The sequence below is a fragment of the Danio aesculapii genome, chromosome 21, assembly GCF_903798145.1.
Source record: "Danio aesculapii chromosome 21, fDanAes4.1, whole genome shotgun sequence".
Classification (NCBI taxonomy): Eukaryota; Metazoa; Chordata; class Actinopteri; order Cypriniformes; family Danionidae; genus Danio; species Danio aesculapii.
The window spans coordinates 14033333-14060781 of NC_079455.1; the positions used below are offsets into that span (position 1 = coordinate 14033333).

The following is a 27449-nucleotide window of genomic DNA, read 5'->3' on the forward strand; positions in this document are numbered from 1 at the left end:
CATTAACACAGACATCAGGAGCATGCCTCCTTCCAGCAGATCTATATTTGTACAGTATGTGATGGACGAAATCACTGTCTTGTTTACACAGTTTATAAGCTTTTTATGAGTTCTCAACTAATAAACATGTCATGCCACTATTTACATATATACTACAAGTTATTCAGCCCAGCACATAGCAACGTTTTGGATGATTGGTAAATTTATATATGCTGTACAAATTCATTCAATACATGTTCAATATTCAATACCTGTTCATTTTTGATCTTCGTGTATTTTTTTATAAAATCCCAGTGTAAATGTTAAGTTTACCTTTTGTTGCAAACTACAAGAGTCTATTTTATAATGAATATTTAGTAGTGAGACTGAGAAAGTACAATACACAAATAAACAAACAATACAGATAGTGGCACGTTTTAATATATAAAGATTACCACGGCTTGCCACAGAAGCACAGGTTAATAGCCCGTAAAGACGCACCGCTCCGCTAGGTCTGATTGTCTGTAGTCTCCATAGGGGAGGGGGTTTGGCGAATGCAGGAGTGGTCAGAGGCAGTGCACTGGATCAGCCGGGAACACCGGGAGAGACACTGCGGAGAACTCACACCACCAAGTTCCGGACACGCGCATCTCCAACTGGACTTTATGCAACGTTTACAATTATGCACTTTTTCTATTTCGCGCTTGTTGCGCAACAGAACTTACGGATCCTTTGAAGCCTTGGTCTTTACTGTCTGTTTGGTATACAACATAATTTACGCATTTGAAGGTGAAACCTGCGCTTACTTTGGTATGGAGGCACTGCAGAGGCAAGATGAGTTCTGATACAGATCATGCCGCGAACTTCTTAAGCAATGCGTCCTCCGAACTGTCCGATGTCTCCAATTCGAGCTCTTCTGGAAACGGGACCGCACCGAGCTCGTTCAGCCTCAGCCGCGCGCTTCCACTGGGCATGGTTCTGGGCGCTTTTATTGTGTTTGCTATCGTGGGCAACATCCTCGTTATTCTCTCCGTGGTGTGCAACAGGCACCTGCGTATCCCGACCAACTACTTCATCATTAATTTAGCGATGGCAGACCTGTTGCTGAGCACAACTGTCCTGCCGGTGTCCGCCACGCGTGAAATCCTCAATTACTGGGTGTTCGGGAGGATCTTCTGTGACATCTGGGCTGCGGTGGACGTGCTGTGCTGCACCGCGTCCATCATGAGCCTGTGCGTGATCTCCATCGACCGCTACATCGGGGTGCGCTACCCGCTGCAGTACCCGAGCATTGTGACCGAGAAGCGGGCGCTCTTGGCCATGCTCGGTGTTTGGGTTCTCGCCTTCGTCATCTCCATAGGACCCCTGCTCGGGTGGAAAGAACCCCCTTCAGATGATGACACCGTGTGCCTCATCACAGAGGAGCCGTTTTACGCGCTCTTCTCCTCGCTGGGCTCCTTCTACATCCCGTTAGCGGTGATTCTGGCCATGTACTGCCGCGTCTACATAGTTGCCAAAAGAACCACGAAAAACCTGGAGGCCGGAGTGATGAAGGAGCGCATGGACTCCAACGAGCTGACGCTCCGGATTCATTATAAAGGCTCTCAGACGCAGGAGGACTGCAGCAAAGGCCACTTGAGGAGCTCGCTGACAGTCAAATTACTCAAGTTTTCCCGAGAAAAGAAAGCTGCTAAAACGCTTGGTGTTGTTGTGGGCATGTTCATTCTGTGCTGGTTACCATTTTTCCTCGCGCTACCCATAGGTAAGTATATTTTTTATTCGTTGAAACCTCGCTAAATACTAACTTTTTGAGGTGTTGTTGCAACCCACCATTGTCCTACATTTCATTGACAACTAATCAAACATTTCTTTATTTTAGCTAATCTTTAAGGTTAATTCATTTCATTTAGAATATTTTAATGATAAAATTTAGAAACATTTGTAGAACAGAACAGAGCTTTTAGTTTTCTGTGGTGTTATGACTTTCCCAAATATATTTATTGTATATTTTTATTTATTTATTTATTACAAATTATGTCTTGTGTTCCTATTAGAAGGTTTTTAGCAGCATTTAACAGTGTTTTGCAGTACTGCTTTTAGAGGTCTAATGTGGTTTAGTTTGATCAAGATCCAGTGGACCATTTGAACCATTCATAAAATGATCATAAAACTGTTAAAATCATAAAGTGCAATCATAAATTGCGGCAAATAGACTTGTTGATCTCCACCCTTAACATTTTAGGCACAGTAACTACACTGAAAAAAGGCAACATCTACTCCAAAACATCTACTTCACCAGTTTCTGCACTACACAAAGAAGTTACTTTTGTTCACAGAGGCTTCATTTATTTGGTCAATAAAACAATAAGAAATTATTTGAAATAATATTTAAGATAAAAAAAAAGATTTCAGAGTGAATATATTTGCAACTTTTGTAATTCAAAGATGAATTTTCATCAGGTGTTGCTCCAGTGTCACATGATCCTTCAGAAATCATTCTAATTGGCTATTTTTTATTTATTTGTTTATTTCATTGTATTATTATTATTATTATTATTATTATTATTATTAAAACTGTGGAATTACTATTTTTAAAAATGTGCAAAAATATGTGTACTCATCAAGGACACATTAAACTGATCAAAGCTCAGTAAAAACTATGTGACAAAAGATTTCATTTCATATAAAGGCTGTTTGACTTACTGTTCTTCAAACATTGCTAAAAGTAAAATGTATCAATGGAATAAATCACAGCAATAACATTTTTAAATATGTATTTGACAACATTTCTGTATTTTTGATCAAATAAATGCAGCCTAAATAAGCTGGGAAGAGACTTCTTTCACGTGAATAAAGTTAATAAACTGCATCTATTAAAGTCAAAAATATAATTTAATATCACTGTACCCAAGTACGTTCATGCATGCCAACAAAACGTAATGTTTTGTATTAAATCAAATTTAAATAACTCTTTAAAGTTGGTTGTGCATTATAGAAGATTTTGACTTTTTACAGTCTGTCATGCATAAAGTTCATCCTAGCTATAATTCAAAACACAGAACCAAACATTTCATGCACTATTATTATTATTATGCCATAAAAGAGTCCTAAGCAGTACAGTTAGAGACAGTCTGCACAGGATGCTGCATTATTTCATTAGTGTGTGATAAGCGATAAAGTTCAACCTTGTTGAACAAATAAGAAACAAACCCATGTGACTACAATAATTAGATTTTTATAAATATCTGTAGCAGCCTGTGTCTTCTTTGGAATTTTTTGGTATTTACAGTCGTTCCTGACGTGGATGATGAGCTAGAATGTAAATTATTCTGTCTACTGTAAAAGCCATGTCATGCTGACACATTATGAGATCTTTCACAAAGGGAACCGGAACTATGAAGACTGAATTTTTTATTATTTTAGTTAGGCCTGTCTCACTCATTCATTGTAGTTTATGTCCTGTTAAATAACAAGTACAATATCTTTTAAAATGTCTATACAGTGAAGCATTTCTTTAGATTAATAATAGAATAAGTGCAATTAAAAATTGTTCACTAAAAATGGTTAAATAGTGCATTTATGGAACCTTTATTTCAGTAACATTTTAATTTAAGTAGGCTACTATTTTTTACTACTAACTAATGCCTTTATTACCTGCCTATTATTAAGATATTATCTGTTTATTAGGTTTAAGCTTTAGCATAAAGTATATATTTTATCCTAATACCTAAACCCCACCTTCATAATTATCAATTAACTGCAAATTAGGAATTTACTGGGGCAAAAATCTAATAATCATAACTAATGGGCTATCTATTGCAAGTATTGTATCTTAAAATAAAGTGTGTCCTTCATTTCTAAGTGTGTAACCTGTATTGTAAATTAAACTAAATTAAATAAGTGACTCAGTTAAATAAAACTATTAATAATAAGAGTTTATACTTTGGTTTAGTAGTTATTGATAGACATTTAAGGGTATTTCACGCAGTTGAAATAGCAGTTGTACAGTCACATTGCTAGTGGCATTATTTAAAACAGTCGTGGCAGTAATTTTTCAGATTGAATGTCAAGATAGTGCCACTTCTGACACTTTAGAATGTGATGCAGTTGCCAGAAAAAACGACATGTCTCCAGTCCCAATGCCTCGTTGTTCTTGGTCTGTTTCTGGTACCCAACTTAAAACTCTAAGTAGGACATTTAAAGGAGCTGTAAGTAAGAACTGTGAAAAGCAAGGCCTTCCATGACTTTGTATGTTGTCTATGAAAATCCGTAGGCTTAGAGAAAATCAAATGGTGTGGAATTTGTGTGTGTGTGTGTGTGTGTGTGTGTGTGTGTGTGTGTGTGTGTGTGTGTGTGTGTGTGTGTGTGTGTGTGTGTGTGTTTGTGTGTGCTCCTCTTCGTTTCTGTGGTTGTAATGAAAGAGCTGTTCTGGGGTGCATTTCCCAAACAATGACATAGTAACTTGTGGCTGAACTATCATAGTACGATGCATCATTTGTGAAAAGATCAATGCAGTGATGAGTGTTTCCCAAAGGCGTAGTTTCTCTTTTGTAGATCCATCATTTGAACCATTTTAGTTATAACGTAGAACGTCCATAACGACGCTCTAAATAGGGTGGAGTAAAACTTTTTTTAAGAAATACCCCATAATGTTTGTGCAAATTATATTATCTTACACGCACACGCATTTTTAAAAAATCCAATATTAGTTTTGATAAAAACATGCACTTGTTTTTCATATTAATTAAAATATATGTAAATGGCACATATAGGGCCAATGTTTCCTTTACAAATATTATTGAGAATATTCCATATTCTATTCTAAAACAAAACCACATACAAAAGCTAACACATATTCTCATATATAAATCATATAAATTGTTAATGGTGGTAATTTACAGCTCTAGTTGCAAGCGTGCAAGTTTGCGTGGCAGTTTGCGAATGTTTGTTGAAACGATGCATTTGGGAAACACCAAATTAACAAACTATGTTTGTAACAACGCAACTTGCGACCTTAGTTGGCTAACAGTGGTTTTCAGAAATGCACCTCTGCACTGCAATGTCAATGTGTCAAGTAAAGAAAGGGATTAATAAAATTATCATTTCACTCTCAGAGACAGTTCACCTAAAAATACAAATTTCCTCACCATATACTCGCATGCCCCATTTAGGGTTGTAGCAATACATCATTATATTGAGATATTGCAATAAATAATCTGAAAATATGCATCAGTGTTGTAAACGATATGATTTGCAATCAAGAGACTCAGCTAAGGGGAATTCACCTGAAAATGTAAGTTCTGTGAATACATAATCACCCACTTTCCTATTCATTGTAATTATTACATTATTTTTAGAGTCCAATATAAATAAATATTTTAAAAAACAATATTGTATGTTGAAAGTTTGTGCTTATAATTATTCAAATAACTATACATATGATGCACCAGCACCGCCTAAAATAAATCTATATTATGTTGCAGTTTTTTCTGTTGTTTCAAAGATTAACGCTAAAGAGATAAACGCCGAAACACTATATTATATAAAGATATATTATTTATACCTAGAAGTTAACATTTGTTTGTGTTGAATGAATAAAAATGACCTTATGGTTAGGGAGTTGGACTTGTGATCAAACAGTTGCAGATTCGCTTCCTGGTCCTGGGGAAAGTGGATGAACTGCATTCTTCTCCATCTTCTATAGCTGCCACACAGCTCACTGTGTGCTCTTACTGAAGGGGAACTTACCCCTCGTTTGAGTCGCAACAAAAAATAGAGCTCAGACAACAAAATCATCTGGATGCAAATTATTATTCATAAACAGAACTAATAGAACAACAAAACAAGCAAAACAAACAAATGTCTAGGGATAAATAAAGAAGAACTTTCAATATAATTGCAACTAACTTTAACTACATGATATAAATACTGCAAAGCAAAACCATAAGGTCACAGAGTGAAAGAGATGGTCTTGACATGGTCTTGACATGTAGCTAGCACTATAACTCTTATTTATATGCTTTGAATCAATTGGTGAGCAAGCAGGCATCCAACATAATCCAAACTGGAATCTTGGGGTCGTCACAGTGGGTCAAAAGCAGATGACCATTTTTGAGTTTGGGAAAATATTTTACTTGACAATACTCACTTTAGTTCACATATTTAAATGACTTATCTTTAATCAAATGAGAATATGGCTATTAAATATTAAAGGAGGTTGACTTTTCTCATGCACCCCCCCCCCCCCCCCCCCCCCCCCCTCTTGCCGACTGGTTCTTGGGTTTCTGACTGGAAAGGCTGTATCCGAAATCGCGTACTACTAAGTAGGTACTGCATTTGAATTCAAATGTACTACTCGGCTGTTAGAAAAGTGCGTTCTATACAGTATGACCGTGAGTAGTATGAGTGGAACTCGGACGTACTGCATCCTTTTTGTCATGATCATGTGACCTACCTGCGTTAGTTGCATCAAATCACTCTCATTCTTTAATTCTCTTGCGTGGCACAATGGCATAGTGTGGCGTAGGGCTGTGCGATGTGGGGAAAATATCTAATTGCAATTTTTTATTATTTTTTTATTTTTATTTATTTTTTTTTTAAGCAGATATTGCGATTTCGATTTGATTTGCGATTTAACTTTGTAGTCAAGCTTCAGCTCAATATTCGGTATCGTAGCTTCTTACTGCTAAAATGTCAATGTAAATGAGTGTTAGTTAAAAAAAGCAACTAAAAAGATATTAACTAACTCCAACTTCTATTCAAATTTGTTTTTAAATATTCTAGAGCAAACAGTAGTGAGTTATGGTGTTGGTTATCGCCTGGTTCCTTCGTGATGTTTTTTCATATGGTGTAACAACCGCAAATAACTCTGAAATTGTACTTTGCTGTTGCTAGCTACTAGATTGAGTGCCACTGGCAATAAACACTCCTCATATAGCCATCTGTGGTGCTTTTTTAGGTGCTGGTTGTTGTATATCCTCGTGCCTCGTTACAAATGACCTCTTTTTGTTCAGTGTCTTTGGCTTTAAAACCAAAATATTCCCATATTACCTTTGCTTCTGAAGTGTTAAACGCCATCATCCCACTTGTCCGCACTTTCCTGTTTGTTTGTTTTATTGTGGGCTTTCCGCATAGTTCAGTTGCGCAATTCTGACTGGCCAGAACGAAAGTGTGCACACTCAATTGGCTAGTAAGACTCTCACACACAGATGGCAGTCAGGCATTTGCTCTGGGTGGAGGAAATTATATAATACATATATATATTTCATTTCGCAGTCTCTTGCGATTAGGTAATTGAAACGTTTCAAATCGTGATTCAATTTCGATTAATCGCTTAGCCCTAGCGTAGCGTTCATTGGATGCGGACTTCAGAATCTCGCCGGAAGTAGTAAGTCATCCGGGTTCTTCTCGCATTCTGTTTTTCAAATTTTATGAATTCAGACATAGTGCTCAGCTTGCATACTGTTTTTAGTTTGCATACTATATAGTATGGACGTATGCGATTTCAGATGCAGCCAAAGTTTTTTAGAATTTTGGATCAGTATTGTTAGTTTTTAAGATAGCCATAAGCTATATGCTCCAAAACAGTGACAAAATTTACATTTAGAAGATATAAAACTGACATGTAAAGCTTGTAGTTTGTCACTACCACCTAAATGGAGCAAAGGTTTTATTCACGTCACCTTATACTTCAGTTTATTATCAAATCATAACCAATCAAATGCTAAATGAGAAGCATCTTGAAGGGCCCCTTCAAGATGCTTCTCATTTACTTTTCATTTGATGCACTCGAGCTCAACCACTCTCACTGGCAGAGTGGTGATAAAACAAAATGTTACTTACTGTTGTTTAAAAAGGGGAGGAGCTACACTATGTCCCTCCCTTTCTTCGGGTTTTGGTTGAGATTACATCTTCTGAAGAGACTTTGCTGATGGCAGATTTACAACGCAAATACAGTACTGCTGTAATCTGCTGTAAAGAGTGAGTGAATTTAGGCAGAGTTTACATATTTGGATGTTCTAACCCAGAGGTCACCGAACTTGATCCTGGAGGGTTGGTGTCCTGCAGAGTTTAGCTCCAACTTGCCTCAAAACACCTGCCTGGAAGCTTCAAGCATACCAAGTAAGACCTTGATTAGCTTGTTCATGTGTGTTTGATTAGGGTTGGAGCTCAAATCTGCAGGGCACTGGCCCTTCAGGACTAAGCGTGGTGACCCCTGCTCTAACATTTTAAAGCAGGGGGGTCAAACTCAGTTCCTGGAGGGTCACAGCTCAGCACATGGGGTTAACCTTTATTAAACACACCTGATCAAACTCATTGAGTCCTTCTGGATTGTTTTAAACTAACAGGAAAAGCCATGGTCACGCTAGAGTTTGAGCATGTGAAATTCCGTCATATGGTGCTGTAAAACGGTTAAAACGAGATGATTAAACATTGATAAAGTGAGTGATTGCTCTATATTTAACATTTCTGTACAGAGAGGTCTGGCTTTGATTTTCTATTGGTCTCACACAATCACATGATGCAAATATTCAGAGTTTGGGACGCACTGACATGCGAAACTTGTCGCACGAGCTTCCGCACAGGGGTGCCACTATTAACTCATTAATTTTCCTTCGGCTAATCCCCTTATTTATCCTTGTTCACCACAGCGGAATGAACCGCCAACTATTCCGGCATATGTTTTACGCAGCGGATGCCATTCCAGCTGCAACCCAGTACTGGAAAACATCCATACACTCTCTCATTCACACACCCACACACTGCAGCCAATTTTGTTTAACCAATTCACCTATAGTGCATGTCTTTGGACTGTGGGGGAAACCGGAGCAGCCGGAGGAAACCCACACAAACATGGGGAGAACTTGCAAACCCACACAGAAATGTCAACTGACCCAGCAGGGGCTCGAACCAATGACCTTATTGCTGTGAGGCGACAATGCTGCCATGGGTGCCACTAAGTGTGGGTAAATTAGGATGATTCTAGGGCCCAGACTCTTTGCGGACTCCAAAGATCTGCTTAATTGGTATCAACAGTACTTATAGGGGTCCCAACCTCAAATATTATTTCATAGGGCCCAACATTGCTAGCAGCGCTCCTGTCATATTTAAAATTGTATGAATAAAAGTCTATGAGGCAAAAGGTGCAATGTGACTGTGACTTAAGTGTGTTAAAACAGGGTTGGAAACTCTGCAGGGCTGCAGACCTCCAGGAACTGAGTTTGACGCCCCTGCTTTAAAGTTAGGGAATAATTTGCTGTTAGAACTCTGATGCATTTGATCATCTGTTAAGTAGGAGCTGCACTCATCAAGTACATAATTTAAATCAACATTAGATTTAGTAGCATGATTCATAAAATAACTTTAGTTAGTGTATTTTGATCCTGTACATGCATTAATGTACTTAGTGCATTCATGTGTACTGTGGGAAAAAAAAGGATAAGTTTCATTGGCAGGTCTGCTTCAAACTACTGTAGATTACACTGATGTTGTATAGAATATTAACACAAAGGGGAATCTGATAATGACAATTGTCTGATATTATAAGCAAAATGGGGCCTCTTTATGTTTTATCAATGGCAGATTACAGGCATTGATGTTTAAAATGACTCTATTCTGGTGTCACCATTGTCCTGCACTGTAAAAACAAATGCTGAGTACCATACACACGATGTGTTTGGACAACATAAATGAATTAAGTTAACTTTAGTTAAATTAGTTTTTTCATAATTTTAATAGACTGAGCATAAAACAACACCCCCCCCCCCCTCTTAAAAAACCCCTCAAGAATTGTGTTGTCTCACTTTCACAGCTCATTTTAAATAAGTACTTTAAACAAACCGCCAAAATAATTTCTTTGACTATGTGCATTGGCCAACAAAAGCAAACTCAAGTCGATTGAAGGCCACCACCCATAGTCCATGTCACATTTAGCATTTTAAATTAAAAGTACACTGTAAAAAATACTTTTGTTAATTAACAGTTGCCATATTTAGTGATTAACGGGTGTTTTAAAACTAAAATATAATGCAGTGTAAAGAAATTAACTATTACAGAATTAGTTATTAAACAATTCTGTTAAAAATCTGTTGAAAATGGTAAAATTTGAATTTCACAGGAGTTCTAATAATGTTTTCTTGATTTATTAGGTACATCTTAATATTACTGGGTTGGACCCCCTTTTGCCTTCAGAACTGCCTTAATCCTTCGTGGCATAGAATCAACAAGGTACTGGAAATATTCCAGAAATTTTGGTTCATATTGGGATCAATTGGTAGATTTGTTGGCTGCACATCCATGATGCAAATCTCCCCATTTCACCACATTCCAAAGGTGCTCCATTGGATTGAGATCTGGTGACTGTGGAGGCCATTTGAGTACAGTGAACTCATTGTCATGTTCAAGAAACCAGTCTGATACGGTTCACGCTATATGACATGGTGCATTATTTTGCTGAAAGTAGCCATCAGAAGATGGGTACACTGTGGTCATAAAGGGATGGACAGCAACAATACTCAGGTAGGCTGTGGCGTTGACACAATGCTCAATAGGGCATATGCCGAGCTAGTGTTTTTTCCATACTGATAAACTTCCGGTGACCTGTTATTGTGAATTTTTTTCCATTTTATACGGTTCCTTTTACAGCATCGATGTTGTAATGTAATTAAAATACATTCCGTTAAATTAACTTTGGCATTCCTTTGGTTGTTCAAGCGTAAAACTAGACAAAAAACGGTTTACTCACACGTACCTGTCAGAATTGGCAGGCTAGCGCAGAAGCTCCATTGAATATACTGGGGTAAAATAAATGCTCATAAAGACATGGTGGGGGAAATGTAATTTAATGCAGTGCACAAGTACTGTTCTTGTACAATCTGAGACCCACTTTATATCAGATATCACTCAGCCAGTAGAGATCGCCTATTTTTAAAGAAAACAGACCTTAAACGTGCCGATTTACATACAGTTGACCAGAAGCGCTTAACCCAGGTTACTGGCAAATTCAAAGTCCTATTAGCATGCTTCGGCATATATCCTATTGGTACAAAAGGGCCCAAAGTGTGCCAAGAAAATATCCCCCACACCACCACCACCAGCCTGATCCATTGATACAAGGCAGGATGGATCCATGCTTTCATGTTGTTGACGCCAAATTCTGACCCTACCTAATGTTGCAGCAGAGTTCGAGACTCATCAGACTAGGCAATGTTTTTCCAATCTTCTATTGTCCAATTTTGCTGAGCCTGTGCAAATTGTAGCCTCAGTTTCCTGTTTTCAGCTGACAGGAGTGGCATCCGGTGTGGTCTTCTGCTGCTGTAGTCCATCCGCCTCAAGGTGTTGTGCATTCAGAGATGCTCTTCTGCATACCTCAGCTGTAACGAGTGGTTATTTGAAGTACTGTTGTTTTTCTATCAGCTTAAACCAGTCTTGCCATTCTCCTCTGGCATCAACAAGGCATTTGCGCCCACAGAACTGCCGCTCACTGGATATTTTCTCTTTTTCAGACCATTCTCTGTAAACCCTAGAGATGGTTGTGCTTGAAAGTCCCGGTAGATCAGCAGTTTCTGAAATACTCAAACCAGCCCGTCTGGCACCAACAGTCATTCCACGTTCAAAGTCACTTAAATCACCTTTCTTCCCCATTCTGATACTCGGTTTGAACTGCAGCAGATCATCTTGACCATGTCTACATGACTAAATGCATTGAGTTGCTGCCAAGTGATTGGCTGATTAGAAATCAGCATTAACAAGCAGTTGGACAAGTGTACCTAATAAAGTGGCCGCTGAGTGTATATATACCGTATTCTGTCAGAGCAGAGCCAAAATGCAATTCTAAAGCACAAATAACCCCAAAACACCTAGAAAACTACAAAATACAGAAAAATATACGCTTTAGCTATTAATATAATATGAAACCTTTACGATACCAGTATGGAACCTTTTGCTACGTGTGTACAGTTAGTAAAGGTACCACCACAGATTCAGCTTGTTCATTTCTGAGAGTGTATTTCTTAAAAGCAATGCTACTAAAAATTGTAAAACTCAATCTTAAAGCTTTGGCTTAGATGTTGTGATCATATTGGGAGTTTACTATTATGATTTGTTGGAGTCTCGACATGAGTAAATTGTTACACCACCAGAGCCTTGTGTTTACTCACAAAAACAGCAGTCTTCATGGACGAGAGCCAGTGCAACTGATGCAGATGATTCATTGCGGAAACATATTTTATGATCTCACTTTCTGAATCAGCAACCTTGACGTGTGTGTTGTTTTGAACCGAAAGTGCCATCAGTCCTGTTAACCTGGTCACTAAATTGAGCAGTGGATGATTTGAGAGCTGCTGAAGTTTGCTGAAGTCTCCTCTTGGAATGTGCTGGAGATGCCAATATCTTCAGCTCTCTCTCTCTCTCTCATTCCCAGGCTTACTCCCTATCCGAACCCAGAGGAGTGGGAATACAGGAGAGGTACCATTCCCACCACTGAAAAAATCTGGTCAAAATTCAAACACCCTCCTATATCCACTTTATGACCCGCAAGTTCAGCTCCCAGTGACCTTCTTAAGGGTCATATTAGCAGATGGGCTGATATGTTTTTCCTGCAAATGAGTGAGGAAATATTTTGAAGGAAAATATATGCCGTGTGTTTAACGTTGAGGAGTTCACTTCCCTTCTCTAAGTGCCATTTGTTTTTATATGGCGTGTTATAAATATTGGAGTGATCTGCTATATGAGAAGATTGTCATTTCAAGATTTGGTCCGGATGGTTAGTTAGCGCAGACAAATATTTGACTTCTTTTAAAATGGTGGTAAATCAGCTTTCATAAGCTTGGTTGGATTTATAGGTATTTATGTAATGTGTCCATGTTTAGTGCTTTGCTTTGTTTCTGTTTTTTGTTTTGTTTTGTTTTGTTTCTGGTTTTAGTTTTTGGTTTGTTTCTGGTTTTTGTTTTGGATTGTTTTGTTTCTGGTTTTGGTTTTTGTTTTGTGTTTTGTTTCTGGTTTTGGTATTTGTTTGGTTTTGTTTCTGGGTTTTTTCTGGTTTTAGTTTTGTTTTGTTTCTGGTTTTTGTTTTGTGTTTTGTTTTGTTTCTGGTTTTTGTTTTGTGTTTTGTTTTGTTTCTGGTTTTGGTATTTGTTTGGTTTTGTTTCTGGGTTTTTGTTTGGTTTTAGTTTTGTTTTGTTTCTGGTTTTTGTTTTGTGTTTTGTTTTGTTTCTGGTTTTGGTATTTGTTTGGTTTTGTTTCTGGGTTTTTTCTGGTTTTAGTTTTAGTTTTTACTTTGTTTTGTTTCTGGTTTTTGTTTTGTGTTTTGTTTTGTTTCTGGTTTTGGTTTTTGTTTGGTTTTGTTTCTGTTTTTTTTCTGGTTTTAGTTTTAGTTTTGATTTATTTCTAGTTTTTGTTTTGTGTTTTGTTTCTGGTTTTTGTTTTGTTTATAGTTTTAATTTTGTTTCTGGTTTTGGTTTTTGTTTTATGTTTTGTTTCTGGTTTTGGTTTTGTTTCTGGTTTTGGTTTTTGTTTGGTTTTGTTTCTGGGGTTTTTTCTGGTTTTAGTTTTAGTTTTGTTTTGTTTCTGGTTTTAGTTTTATTTTTGTTTTGTTTCTGGTTTTAGTTTTAGTTTTGTTTTGTTTCTGGTTTTTGTTTTTGTTTTGTTTCTTTTTTTGTTTTGTTTTGTTTTGTTTCTTTTTTTGTTTTGTTGTTTTGTTTTGTTTCTGGTTTTGGTTTTTGTTTTGTGTTTTGTTTCTGGTTTTGGTATTTGTTTGGTTTTGTTTCTGGGTTTTTTCTGGTTTTAGTTTTAGTTTTGTTTTGTTTTGTTTCTGGATTTTGTTTTGTTTCTGGTTTTGGTTTTTGTTTTGATTCTGGTTTTTGTTTTGTATTGTTTTGTTTCTGGTTTTGGTTTTGGTTTTTGTTTTGTGTTTTGTTTCTGGTTTTGGTATTTGTTTGGTTTTGTTTCTGGGTTTTTTCTGGTTTTAGTTTTAGTTTTGTTTTGTTTTGTTTCTGGTTTTTGTTTTGTTTTGTTTTGTTTCTGGTTTTGGTTTTTGTTTTGATTCTGGTTTTTGTTTTGTATTGTTTTGTTTCTGGTTTTGGTTTTTGTTTTGTGTTTTGTTTCTGGTTTTGGTATTTGTTTGGTTTTGTTTCTGGTTTTTTTCTGGTTTTAGTTTTGTTTTGTTTTGTTTCTGGTTTTTGTTTTGTTTTGTTTTGTTTTGTTTCTGGTTTTGGTTTTTGTTTTGATTCTGGGTTTTTTTTTGTATTGTTTTGTTTCTGGTTTTGGTTTTTGTTTTGTGTTTTGTTTTGTTTCTGGTTTTGGTATTTGTTTGGTTTTGTTTCTGGGTTTTTTCTGGTTTTAGTTTTAGTTTTTACTTTGTTTTGTTTCTGGTTTTTGTTTTGTGTTTTGTTTTGTTTCTGGTTTTGGTTTTTGTTTGGTTTTGTTTCTGTTTTTTTCTGGTTTTAGTTTTAGTTTTGATTTATTTCTGGTTTTTGTTTTGTGTTTTGTTTCTGGTTTTTGTTTTGTTTATAGTTTTAGTTTTGTTTCTGGTTTTGGTTTTGTTTCTGGTTTTGGTTTTTGTTTGGTTTTGTTTCTGGGTTTTTTTCTGGTTTTAGTTTTAGTTTTGTTTCTGGTTTTAGTTTTATTTTTGTTTTGTTTCTGGTTTTAGTTTTATTTTTGTTTTGTTTCTGGTTTTAGTTTTAGTTTTGTTTTGTTTCTGGTTTTTGTTTTTGTTTTGTTTCTTTTTTGTTTTGTTTTGTTTTGTTTCTTTTTTTGTTTTGTTGTTTTGTTTCTTTTTTTGTTTTGTTGTTTTGTTTTGTTTTGTTTCTGGTTTTGGTTTTTGTTTTGTTTATAGTTTTAGTTTAGTTTAGTTTAGTTTAGTTTAGTTTAGTTTTGTTTTGTTTTGTTTTGTTTTGTTTAGTTTAGTTTTGTTTTTTCTGTTTTGTTTTGTTTTGTTTTTTGTTTGTTTTTTGTTTGTTTTTTACTTTGTTTTGTTTCTGGTTTTGGTTTTGGTTTTGGTTTTGTTTTTTCTTTTGTTTCTGGTTTTGTTTTTGTTTTTGTTTAGTTTTTTCTGGTTTAGTTTTTTGTTTTGTTTCCGTTTTTGGTTTTGGTTTTTGTTCATTAATGTGGAAGTTTTTATTGACATCTTTTGTTCCATGAAGTCTTTTCATTGAATACAAAGTAATTCATATTGGAAAAACATTCTTTATATTTATATAAGATTTATATAAGTTTTTTTTTTTTTTTTGGTTTTGTTTTTTCTTTTGTTTCTGTTTTTGGTTTTGGTTTTTGTTCATTAATGAGGAAGTTGCATGTTCCAAAACTTGCATACTTTTCTGTTACACACTCAAAAGTATGTACTTTTTCCTCACAAAGTATAAATAATATAAGGTGACTATGGACACAGCTTGTGATTTCTTAGTTCTGTGAAGCCCCACCATCAAAATTTTCACAGGAAGATCTGATTGGTCAGCTGGCCCAGTGCGCTCTAATTGGCTATAACCTCCTTGTGTACACTGAAGGAAATTCACACCCGGTGCATGGTTAAAATACATTTTTAGGTTTTATGATATCCCCAACCCTATAAGAACCTCTTTGTAGTCTCTAGGTCATTTGTTGTAGGCCACAAAAGCAAATTCTTTAAAAATATCTCCCTTTACATTAAACTTTGAGCACCTTAAGTTAGCAGATGTTGTTTATACTCCCAAATCAACATCACAAACTAACTAAAGTTAGCAAAAAGTGAAATCATAATCAAGGACCCTTTACTTTTCTCAGCAGTGTTTTTATGCCATGTAATGAATATTGAAGTAAACTGGAATATGATGAGATGACAGTAACATTTCACAGGGTCCAGTAAATGTTGCTTAATCCAATTACTAAGATTGATTATCTATGAGATTATCTATCTATTGACATCTTTTGTTCCATGAAGACACTATATAGACATATTAAATCTAACTTTAGCTGTCTTTTCATTGAATACAAAGTAATTCATATTGGAAAAACATTCTTTATATTTATATAAGATTTACAGGAATATTGTTGTATATTTTGTGTGTGCGTGCGAGCGTGTGCGTGTGCATGTGCGTGTGCGTGTGTGTGTTTGTGCGTGTGTGTGTGTGTGTGTGTGTGTGTTCTTTTTTGTGTAATATCCTTTTTTAAACATAATATTAACAGATATAAAGTTTAGTTATATTACCATAGAGATATGATACTTGGAAAAGTTCCTAATTGGATTTAACATAAAAATATTAGTAAATAATTTCAAAATATTGCAAAAATGGCTGTTTACATTCTTTTCAACTACTGGAGTTGCAAATATGTGCATATATGTTCAAGTACATTAGATATAATCATACAGCCATATATGAACACATATATACAATTATAGGTAATATATATATTTGAACATAGGTGGTTCATTCCGCTGTGGCGATCCCTGATAAATACACTTATACAAAAATATGACATAATGACATATATTTTTATGGCACGATGACACAGTGGGTAGCACTGTCACCTCACAGCAAGAAGGTTGCTGGTTCAAGCCTTGGCTGGGTCAGTTGGCATTTCTGTGTGGAGTTTGCATGTTCTCTAAAACTGATTCTGATTCTCCCCGTGTTCGCTTGGGTTTCGTCCGGGTGCTCTGGTTTCCCCTTACAAGTGCAAAGACATGCGATAAGGAATGAATAAAATATATTTTATATATGTGAAATCCAAACTTGTTATACTTGCATTTTCCATTGCCATAAATCAGATTTCTTTATGGGATAATAGATCATTCAGTGATGAAATTAACATAAATATGTTTTGTTGTTAACTAATGGTACCCTATTAGAAATCTGTACAGCAGGTTACAACTAAAATATAAACAACAAACAAACTATTTTTGTCAATTAAAATAAAGTAAACATTATGTGAAAAATAGATAGATAGATAGATAGATAGATAGATAGATAGATAGATAGATAGATAGATAGATAGATAGATAGATAGATAGATAGATAGATAGATAGATAGATAGATAGATAGATAGATTCTTTTAATCTTTAATAATTTTTCTATTTATCTTGTTGGCGCTAAATATTAGTTTACATTAGCAAATCCAAATTTTGGATTAAAAAATTTGGAGATAGTTGTATCAATATTTAATATCGGCTGATAAAAGCTATTTTCCATGCTTCGGGCTAATTGCTTTTAATAACAACTGATGGCCGGGATCAGATTGAATGCAGCTAATTGAAAAATCAATGACTGCTTTGCCACCAGGCCACATGAGAGTGTATCCATCAAGTAATGTGTTTTCATAGGAAAGAACGTCCTATTTTGGCAGTGATTTCCACAGTCTTAATTTAATCTCAGATGAGCTGAATAACTTTAACAAAGCTCATGTGTGCAGGGAGGTTTCTCAGAATGTCAGTTTAAAGAAAAGAGCTTGCGGTAAGATTGTTTGTTGACAAGATTGTCACAATTTATAGACGCCATGGCTGTGAAATGTCTGAGTGACGTGTGGTTTAGTGAAGACTGAGGTGAGAACATCTTATCCTAATGAAATAATTCATTTACTGGCAGAGACAGAAGCAGGCGGCAGGCCTCACACCTGTGGCTCTTCTTGAATTGTGTTAATGAACCCAAGTCTCATTCGCCTCTGATCCACAGCAAATTAAACCACTTCAGTCATCCACGCTGTTCATGTGAATGGATACATTGAAAAGGAAAATATAAATATAGGCCTATATGTGTAAAGCTATATGGAAATAACCACTTAAAAAATTCTATATATTTTTTCGGAATTCAGTGTATTTATTAGGTGTGGGTTGGAGTTTAGTTTATTGTATTGTTTTGACTGAAAATCAGGGTTATTCAACCGAACATTGATTTCTTAAATCTGCCATTGTGGTATTGGTAGCAGTTTACAGGAAAACAAATACATATATTATATATTATTCTATAGTCTATTAGTCTTACTATCAGAAATGTTGAGAAAAATAATACATTTTTATAGAATAGGCTATATGCAAATACATGTGTGTGCAATATAATACAAATTACAGTACTCTAACATTTAAAAAACAAGTATTGGTTTTACCATTGCTATTCATCGTAATGGACTAAAAACCATTGACTGAATATTTATCCACAGAATATGGCTGCTTCTCAAATTTGAGATCACTGTCAAACATATTTCTCAAATTAAGGCTTTAAAAGGTAGCTGAATTGCCCAAAACAGTGAAAAAAAAGTGTTATTCCAAACACACAGTCCTGTACAGTTAGGTCCATGAATATTTGTAGTGACACAATTCTAACATTTTTGGTTCTATACACCAACACAATGGAATTGAAATTAAATGAATGTGCTTTAACTGCAGACTGTCAGCTTTAATTTGAGGGTATTTACATCCAAATGAGGTGAACGATGTAGGAATTACAAGTTTACATATGTGCCTCCCACTTGTTAAGGGACCAAAAGTAATAGGACAGAATAATAAACTTAAATCAAACTTTCACTTTTTAACACTTGGTTGTAAATCCTTTGCAGTCAATTACAGCCGGAAGTCTGGAACACATGGACATCACCAGATGCTGGGTTTCTTCCCTGGTGATGCTCCACCAGTCTGTCTTTAGCACCTGCTGGTTTTTGGGGTAGTTTCCCTTCAAAATTGTCTTTAGCAAGTGAAATGCAAGCTTGATCGGATTCAGATCAGGTGATTGACCTTACCATTGCATAACATTCAACTTTTTTCCCTTCAAAAACTCTTTGATTGCTTTTTAAGTATGCTTTACAGTAGGTCATTCTCCATCTGCACTGTGAAACGCCGTCCAATGAGTTCTGAAGTATTTGGCTTTATATGAGCAGAAAATATTTCCTGAAACACTTCAGAATACATCATGCTGCTTTTGTCAGCAGTCACATCATCAATAAATACAAGAGAACCAGTTCCATTGGCACCACACATGACCACACGATGTCACTACTACGACCATGCTTCACAGCTTAGGATCATGAGCAGTTCCTTTTTTTCTCCATACTCTTCCCATCACTCTGGTACAAGTTGATCTTAATTTCATCTGTCCATAGGATGTTGTTCCAGAACGGTGAAGGTTTTTTTAGAACTGTAATCTGGCCTTCCTGTTTTTGAGGCTCACCTATGGTTTACATCTTGGGCTGAACCCTCTGTATTTACTCTGGTGAAGTCTTCTCTTGTTTGCTGACTCTGACACACATACACCTACCTCCTGGAGAGTGTTCTTGAATTGGCCATCTGTTGTGAACAGGTCATCCACCACAGTTGTTTCCGTAGTCTTACGGGTCTTTTGGTGTTGCTGAGCTCACTGGTGCGTTCTTTCTTTTTAAGAATGTTCCAAACAGTTGTTTTGGCCACGCCTAATATTTTTGCTTTCATTCTGATGGGTTTGTTTTGTTTTTTCAGCCTAATGATTGCTTGCTTGACTGATAGTGACAGCTCTTTGGATCTCATCTTGAGAGTTGACTAACAGATTCAAATGAAATATAGAATGAGGGACTAACACATACCTGGCCATGGGACAGCTTAGAAACCATATGTGCAATTACTTTTGGACCCTTAACAAGTGGGAGGCACATATGCAAACTGTTGTAATTCCTACACCATTCACCTGATTTGAATAACCTATACGTATCTAAAAGTGCATGTAGCACTAAGAAAATAGAAATTCAAGTATTAAACTAGGACACAGAAAATACTCAATATTAAGGCAAAACATTATTAGTAAATAGATGGATTAACTAATATTTATCACAAAGCGTGTAGAATTAGCATGGACGGAGGTGACGTGTCCCCAGTAAAATCGACTGATCATTGAATTGTCCCAATTAGTGAATTGCACAAAAATAATGCTCTGTAAGTGGGTGTTAGATTCATAGGTTCCCACTAATGGCCAGTGGCCACTAATAAATATACGCCCATAGTTATCACCATATACCCACTTACATATCCACTTTACCGATTACAATGAGACCAGACATATGTTTCAAATAACTAAATATTGGATAAAATGAGGTTCAGTATACCTCATTTAGGGTTGAGTGATTTGGCCTAAAATCAAAATCTCAATTAATTGAACATTTGAACTCAATTACGATTAATGAACGATTTTGTTATTTATTTATTTTATGTTTTTGCCCTCATAGTTCACTGACAGGTTTTGTACAGTAAATATGCTCACATATTACAAGGAAGCATTACGTGATTTTAAAATAATTGAAGGAAACACACACTATCTATTATCTATGGTTATTTATTGAACATCAGCGCTGAACAACTTAAATTAAATCATTGCCTAAAATGCAGCTCTCCTCGCCGCCCACCCTCATCACCGCTACCTAACCGACCAATCACAAAGCTTGTGCTACATGTTATTGTGACGTGTAGTAAAACATTTTTGAGAGGTGTGCGGTTATGCAAAGGCTGCGCCAGACTGTGTGCGTGCACTTGGCAGAAGCATAATATCAGAATAATATAATAAGTATAAATTAGCCTTAACAAAGCAGGGTCATGTGACTCCACACATGGTAGGGATAGTAATTGATAATATTCACCTGGAAAAATTTGATTGATTATAGGTTCTGAATGTCGATTTCAATTACTTTTCAATTAATTGCCCAGCCCTGGTCTAATTGCTTTAACATTTTTGTAGAATAAAATGTTATATATAATCAGGCAGGCAGTTCATTCCGCTGTGGCGACCCCAGATTAATAAAGGGACTAAGCCGAAAAGAATTGTGCATCTCTGTAAACCCTCTGTACATGAATATAGACTTGAATAAAACAATAAAGTTTGTTGTATGTAAAAACAGCCTATAAAAATATGTGTGCAATTGAAATCTAAAATTGATAAATTGCATCAAAATAAGCACTTGCCTTCTTTACATTAAACTGAAAAACACTTCATAAAAAGCCAAAAAAAAATTCAATTTTGACAAGCCATCAAAGCTTTGAGATAACCCAAGTTTTTCTTATTTTTGTCTAATTGGTAAGATGAGATAAGGGTAAAGGAGATGAGAGCCAAAAAAGGGAATGTGAGCCGCACATCAGGCATTTAGAGAAGAGTGAAACAGTGGTGAATTTCCTCAGGGAAAAGTGAACTCATAAACTCGTGAGCGGAGATGAGCTACGCTCACAGTCTGGAAAAGCAAGATGGATTTGGGTGACCTTTTTTAATGTTTCAGAGTCTGGAGGAGTGGAACGCTGAGAAAGATTTGCAGTTTGAAAATGCCACCTCTCGAAGAGCCCGTTTGGTTTGTTTTAGGTTTTTTTTTAATATAGTTTGGTGAATCCTGAGCAAAATTATAAAAGCACTTTTGTCATCTTCATCATAAGACATTGATTTGGAACAGAGGATTTTTATAGGCTTACTAAGTTCAAAGCCATTTTTGTAAAAGCTCACAGAGTACAAAGCAAAGGAACATCATTTATTCAAATAATGCTCTTTGTTGCAGGAGGAATGGGTGCAGAAATGGACTTATGAAAGGATTCTGAGTCTTGGAATTATGGCCGATACTGTATTTATATGTTTACTCATTTTGCTAATGTAGTTTAACTAAAGAAACCTTACTGTAAATTGTTACAGAGCAGGGTTATAGTGAACTGAGACTTTAAGTAAAAACATGGAACTAAAATCAGGGGAAATTTGTAATAATTTGGCCCATATTTGTTTTTGTTCCACTCTCACTATACAAAATGTTATATGTAGTTTAAAGGTATAATTTATACTTCTAGATATGTATTGGTGGCCCCCAAATTTCCTGGGGCCCTAAGCGCCTGCTTACCTCTCTTATTGGTTAAATCCGCCATTGAGTATTATATACATTTAATTATATTGTTTTCATTTAATTAAAATAATTCAACTCAGGGGGGTTTTCTTCAGATTTTTGCCACGGTCACGGTTTAATGACAATTATGTTTTTTTTCCATAATTGTCCTGTACCAAAACACACTGAAACTAATGGTTTTTAGCAAATTGTTGAATTTAAACAAACAAATGAAGTTAAACATTACTAAATTTAATTTGTTTGTTTAAATTCAGCCCATACAAAATGTTTGCAACCACTTACCTCAAAAAAGTTTATTAAATCCAATGAATCATTTGCTTCAGTGTACAGATTTTCATATTTGTGAGTGTGTGTGCGTGTGCAGGGGTGTAGCGGACATTTTAAAAGTGAGGGGGACAGCTATATGAGATCATAGATTCATATAATTATTAATCACCTGTTTCTAAATGGTCTGTCTCTAAAAGTGAGGGGGACGGAAATATATCTTCACATAATGTTCATGAGAATATGAGTGGAAAAGTAAAAAACATCTTCAAAGGAATTTTGTCCCGTAGTAAGTGCACGTACAGTAGGTGTGGGTAAATGTTGGTAAATTCTGCCACCTATCGGTGGAAGATGACAAAGCACCACACATTCAGATTGTTTACTTTTTTATTTCCTCTGTCTTTAGGGTCATTCAACACCAATCTCCGTCCTCCTGAAACCTTCTTCAAAGTGATCTTCTGGCTGGGCTACTTCAACAGCTGCCTTAACCCCATCATTTACCCGTGCTACAGCCGCGAGTTCAAGCAGGCCTTCATCCGGATCCTCCGCTGTCAGTGTCAGCAGAAGAAGCAGCAGGGCTGGAGGGCGTACAACTACCGAGTGCCGACCGCCAACCACGTCTACTCAGACACCAGCTCCATCTGCATGAACGGCAGCCTGCAGACCCTGGCTCCATCGCAACCCAGCCCCACGTTATTCAGCAGAGTCGTGGGCTCCCGTCCTGCATCAGGTCTCCTTCCAGGCTGGGGCCCTTGCACCTCCTCGTCCTCCTCGTCCCTCTCTGGGAGCCCGTTTCCTGGTATGATGAGGTCCGGCTCTCAGGCCACAAGTCCCTGTAAGTCCAACAGGATGGCTTTGCTCTTTCCCAATGGACAGAATGGGAAGCGAGAGGGAGAGCACGGGGTCATTTCTAGACACACACCTGAGACTACAATATAGCTGGGTGTAAATGATGACTTTTCCAGCAGTCTGGATGACATGTTGTTCTTTGTAGACATGAAAAGCATTGCGGATTTTGGCAAGCATGTCTATGTTATGTCATTCGAGCGTAGCTATGTAAAGGATAATGCAGGGCCATAACAGACAATGATGACTTAAGTAGATATAACCGAACAGAGACCGCCTCCCACACACATCCCCCTGCCTTTTTTATATGGATGCTTCATTTGTTTTAGGGTCTAAAGTCTAAATTATTCTTGTTTAGTTTTTTAGGCGTACATGATAGTTTGTTGCATGCGATTAATGAATTTCTTCATCAGACCAGTAGGTATGTATGGTATGAGCACCATAAACAGGGTTATTAAATGTCTGCTTATACATAACAAAATATACTTTATGTAAAGGGATTAGTTCACCCAAAACTGAAAATTCTAAACCCCTGAGAGCTTCATTTAGAACACAAATTAAGATATTTAAGATGGAATCAAAGAGTTCTCTGATCCTCCCCAGCAAGCATTTTTTTAAAGATGTCTAACAGATGTCTAATAGACATCTAAACAAAGTCATCTTGGCTAAAACGAGGCTAAATTTTGGGCTGTCAGTCAAAATCTAATAGACGTCTAAGAATAGGCCAAAACTAAACTACACATATAAAGTCTGTCTAATCTGTCTATTTAATGATTAGACTAGTTTTGGATTATTCTTAGAATGTCTTAGATTGTCACTGACCGATCAAGTTTAGCCTTGTTTTAGCCAAGCTGTCTACGTTTCGATGTCTATTAGATGTCTATTAAACCCAAAATTGTTTGCTGGGTCCACACTGTAAAAAAAAGCTGGGTTCCGCACAACTGAAAGAAATTAAGTTAACTTATTAGTTTTTACAAATTTAAGTGGATTGAATATAAAACCATTAAAGTTCTCCCAATGAAATGTCAAGAATTGTGACGTTTCAACTCATTTAAATTTAATAGTTTGAACAAGCAACACATTTTTTTGAGTGCATAGACAGGAATAGTCCAGAGAAGTTCAAAGTCCAGAAAAGGAATCAAAAATATTGTCAAACGTTCCATGTGACTTCAGTGGTTCAGCTGTAATCTTATTTTTTGAGTTCCAAACAAACCATTATCAACTTTGTTCACCTGCTCTTCATGTCAGATTACACTGTAAAAAATGGCAATCAAATTGTGTTGTGACAACATGAACGCTAACTAATTTAAGTGGATTGAACATAAAACAATTACGTTTTCTGCCCAAAAAATTTGTTGTTTCAGCTCATTTTAAATGAGTAATTTGAACAAACAACAAAATCATTTTTTGAGTGTAATGTGTGAGTTTACTGGTTAATAATTTAATTAATTAATTCTTTTTTTTTTTTTTTTTTTTTTTTTTGCCGCACAAAACTTCCTGAAGCTTCATATGATTACAGTTGAACCACTGAAGTGACATGGAATATTTTGGCAATGTTTTTGACAACAAATTTCTGAATCTCATTCAGTCGTTTAGTATGATTTACTCATCCCCTAAGCTTTTTTACAACTTAATAAGCTAACCTAATTCTTTCATGTTGTTCCAACATGAATTGATTGTGTGGAACCCAGCATTTTTTCAGTGTATTCATTAAGCAGTGTCAGTTAACAGTTTGGCAGCAAAAGTTTATTATTAATTCTGACCATGGCTAAAAATGCAATAGGGTTTAGTGTGATTATGAATAAAAAAATGCATTGTAATGAAAGAAATAACTAATGTAATCACTGCTGTGAAATTATTGAGACACTTATAACTCTGAATATGCAAAACATTCAATATTTGTAATGAGAATGGATTGTAAATCACTTCAAGACTTGAGTTCAAGATTTCAAGAGAAACATTTCAAAGTAGTTTCAATGCAGATATCCAACAAACATTTTAGAATCACTTGTTTTCTCATTTATTTAAATTTATTTTAAGGATGCACATACAAATAATTCATAAAAACAATTACGGCTAGGTAAATTTCACCATTCATTTGCAAATGTTAGTTTTAGTACCTCCAGAGAAAAACTATATTTATTACTACATTCGTTGTCAAAAATAATTACTTAAAAAATGTTGAAATAATTTGGGCTCATCACTCATGCTTCAGCAAAGCTTATATCATAAATTAACATAATCATAGCAGGTCTAAGTTTATTGTCATTAAAGGGATAGTTTACCCCCAAATAATGAAATTTATTCACACTCAAGTGTTTTTAAAGTTAATAATATTATTAATAATTTAGTTTTTAATAATACTTATTCTTTTATTGCACACAAAACAAGATATTTTTTAAAATATCAGAAAAAAGCACCAATTGACGTGGTAGTGGGAACAAAAAAAACAATGAAAACTGTCAACAACAAAAAGTCAACAGCTATTTTTTTCTACATTCTTCAAAATACCTTGTTTTGTGTTGTAAAAAAAACTCTAAACAAGTTTGGATTGAGTGGAGGGTAAGTAAATGATGGCAGAATGTTCATTTTTGGGTGAACTATCCCTTTAAAAAATACTAAAAGTGACCATTTTGAGGGATGTAAACAAAAACAATGCTCCCAGCATATTTCCTGTTTTATATTTTTAATTTCAAAAGCTTCGGAGAATTCAAAAAGAGCCACGTATTGATAATGTTACGATAGCTGTTTTACATTGAGTTAAGATTGAATTGCCTCTTGATACAGTTATGAAATAGGTTGATAACAAGCAGGAAATATTCATGGCCAATGACATGACCACATTGAAATGTTCTATAGGCTATATATATATATATAGCATTATATATAATTATTAATATTAAAATAGCATTCTCTCCTTAAATTAATAAGCATAAACAGTGTTAAATATTGCAGATAAAAAAAAATCCCTATCTGTCGAAAAATTCCATCTAGAAACAAATGGGTTGGAAATCTGGGGTTATTCAAAACGCCAAATCCACCACTTCTCCTCCTTTTAACATCCAGAACGTGTATAATTGTGTACATAGAGCTCTAAATGTGTGGATTCTGAGAAGTCTGTATTTGGCCATTGTGGTCGTCTGCATGAATAAAGGGATCAGCTCTGCACCTGGACGTCCTGAACGCAGCTGTGAGCAACACTGACTCAACACACTATGACTTGCTCACTGGGCTGTTCTTTTATTTATTTCTCTTTTTGATCTTCGTGTTATTCTTCAGCTTGTGCAGAGTTTTAATACAGCACTGTTGCTGGACTGGTCGGGATTATTGCGTTCGCGGTAAATCCAAGACGTGTTGAGGATGTCAGCTGTCTAAACCTGTTTTCGTTTGGGCCGCTCTTTAACAAATGAACGGATGGCTTGAAAAGCGACTTTTTGACTGAACAATTTGAGGCACAAGCTAACATTGTATGTGCGCTGAAGCAGCAAATTGGATTCTTTCAAGGTGTAAATGTGTTATACGACAAGACTTTGTACTTAACGAAGAAATATGGTCACTGGTTTTACATTTGCCGCTCAATTGCGAGCATTCGGTGGATGTCAAAGGAAAATATCTTTCACTTTCAGTTTAATTCAGCCTTAATTTTGTTTAAGGGAAACATCAGTGCGTCGTTGGCAAGTGTGTATTTCTCCTGATGTGTTTTTCTTCTTCACTCTTGAACATCTTATTCACTAAGTGGACCAGATCCAATTTGTCCTCCTATATTTAGTGTTATATCGTGTGCTGAACATGACTTTTTTTCTTTTGTTTTTCTCAATGCATAATGAAGAATAAATTTTCTTTGTGAAGGTCCATGTTGTCTTGATTATTTACAGTAAGTAATTTTCTATTCAATAAAAGTTTTTTAAAACATCCCCTTAAATGAGTAGTTCATCAAAAAAAAAATATTTACTGTCCTTCAAGTGGTTCCAATCTTTTATTTCTTTGGTCTCGTGAACACAAGAGAAGGTATTTTGAAGAATGTTGGAAACATTGACTTTCATTGTACACATACTATGGAAGTCAATACCCAGCAAACATTTGGACGTCCGATTACCGATGAAAAGACATCGCTCCGCCACGTTGCGTCCTGGTTGAAAAGTAGTGCCAAAATGAAAATCCAACCGACGTCTTTTACGTCTTCTGGCCGTGAATCGCACGTCTTTTCTACACGGTCCCTGCACGTCGAAATATGTCATGTTCTGGACGTTTTCAAAACGTGTTATTTCTTTATAATGTGTTTTAATAGCCTAATTATACATATAAAACAATCTAACTTATTATTTAAAGCTGTGAAATGCAATCAGGTCCAATTTCAGACCAGTTATACCTGAACGTCTTTATAGCATTGTAATCACGTGTAAATCATAATTAATACATTATGTAAGGATGCAATAGTGTTACGATTAAGCAAATTATTTATTGTGCATATAGTAACATAGTAACAGATGTACATCACTGTTAAACAGACACATCTAATAAGAATAAACAAAGTAACAACACAGAAATATAGACAACACAAGTGAAA

The 27449-nt window shown here is 35.7% G+C and overlaps 1 protein-coding gene across 1 annotated transcript; it reads left to right on the plus strand.

Annotated features, from left to right (window-relative positions):
* The first annotated feature begins 601 nt into the window (after window positions 1-601).
* On the plus strand, window positions 602-24218 carry adra1ba (adrenoceptor alpha 1Ba). Its single transcript, XM_056446436.1, has 2 exons — window positions 602-1741; window positions 22443-24218. Exons 1-2 carry the CDS (start codon window positions 814-816, stop codon window positions 22973-22975), a joined length of 1461 nt encoding a protein of 486 aa, XP_056302411.1. The 5' UTR covers window positions 602-813; the 3' UTR covers window positions 22976-24218.
* The last annotated feature ends 3231 nt before the right edge of the window (window positions 24219-27449 follow it).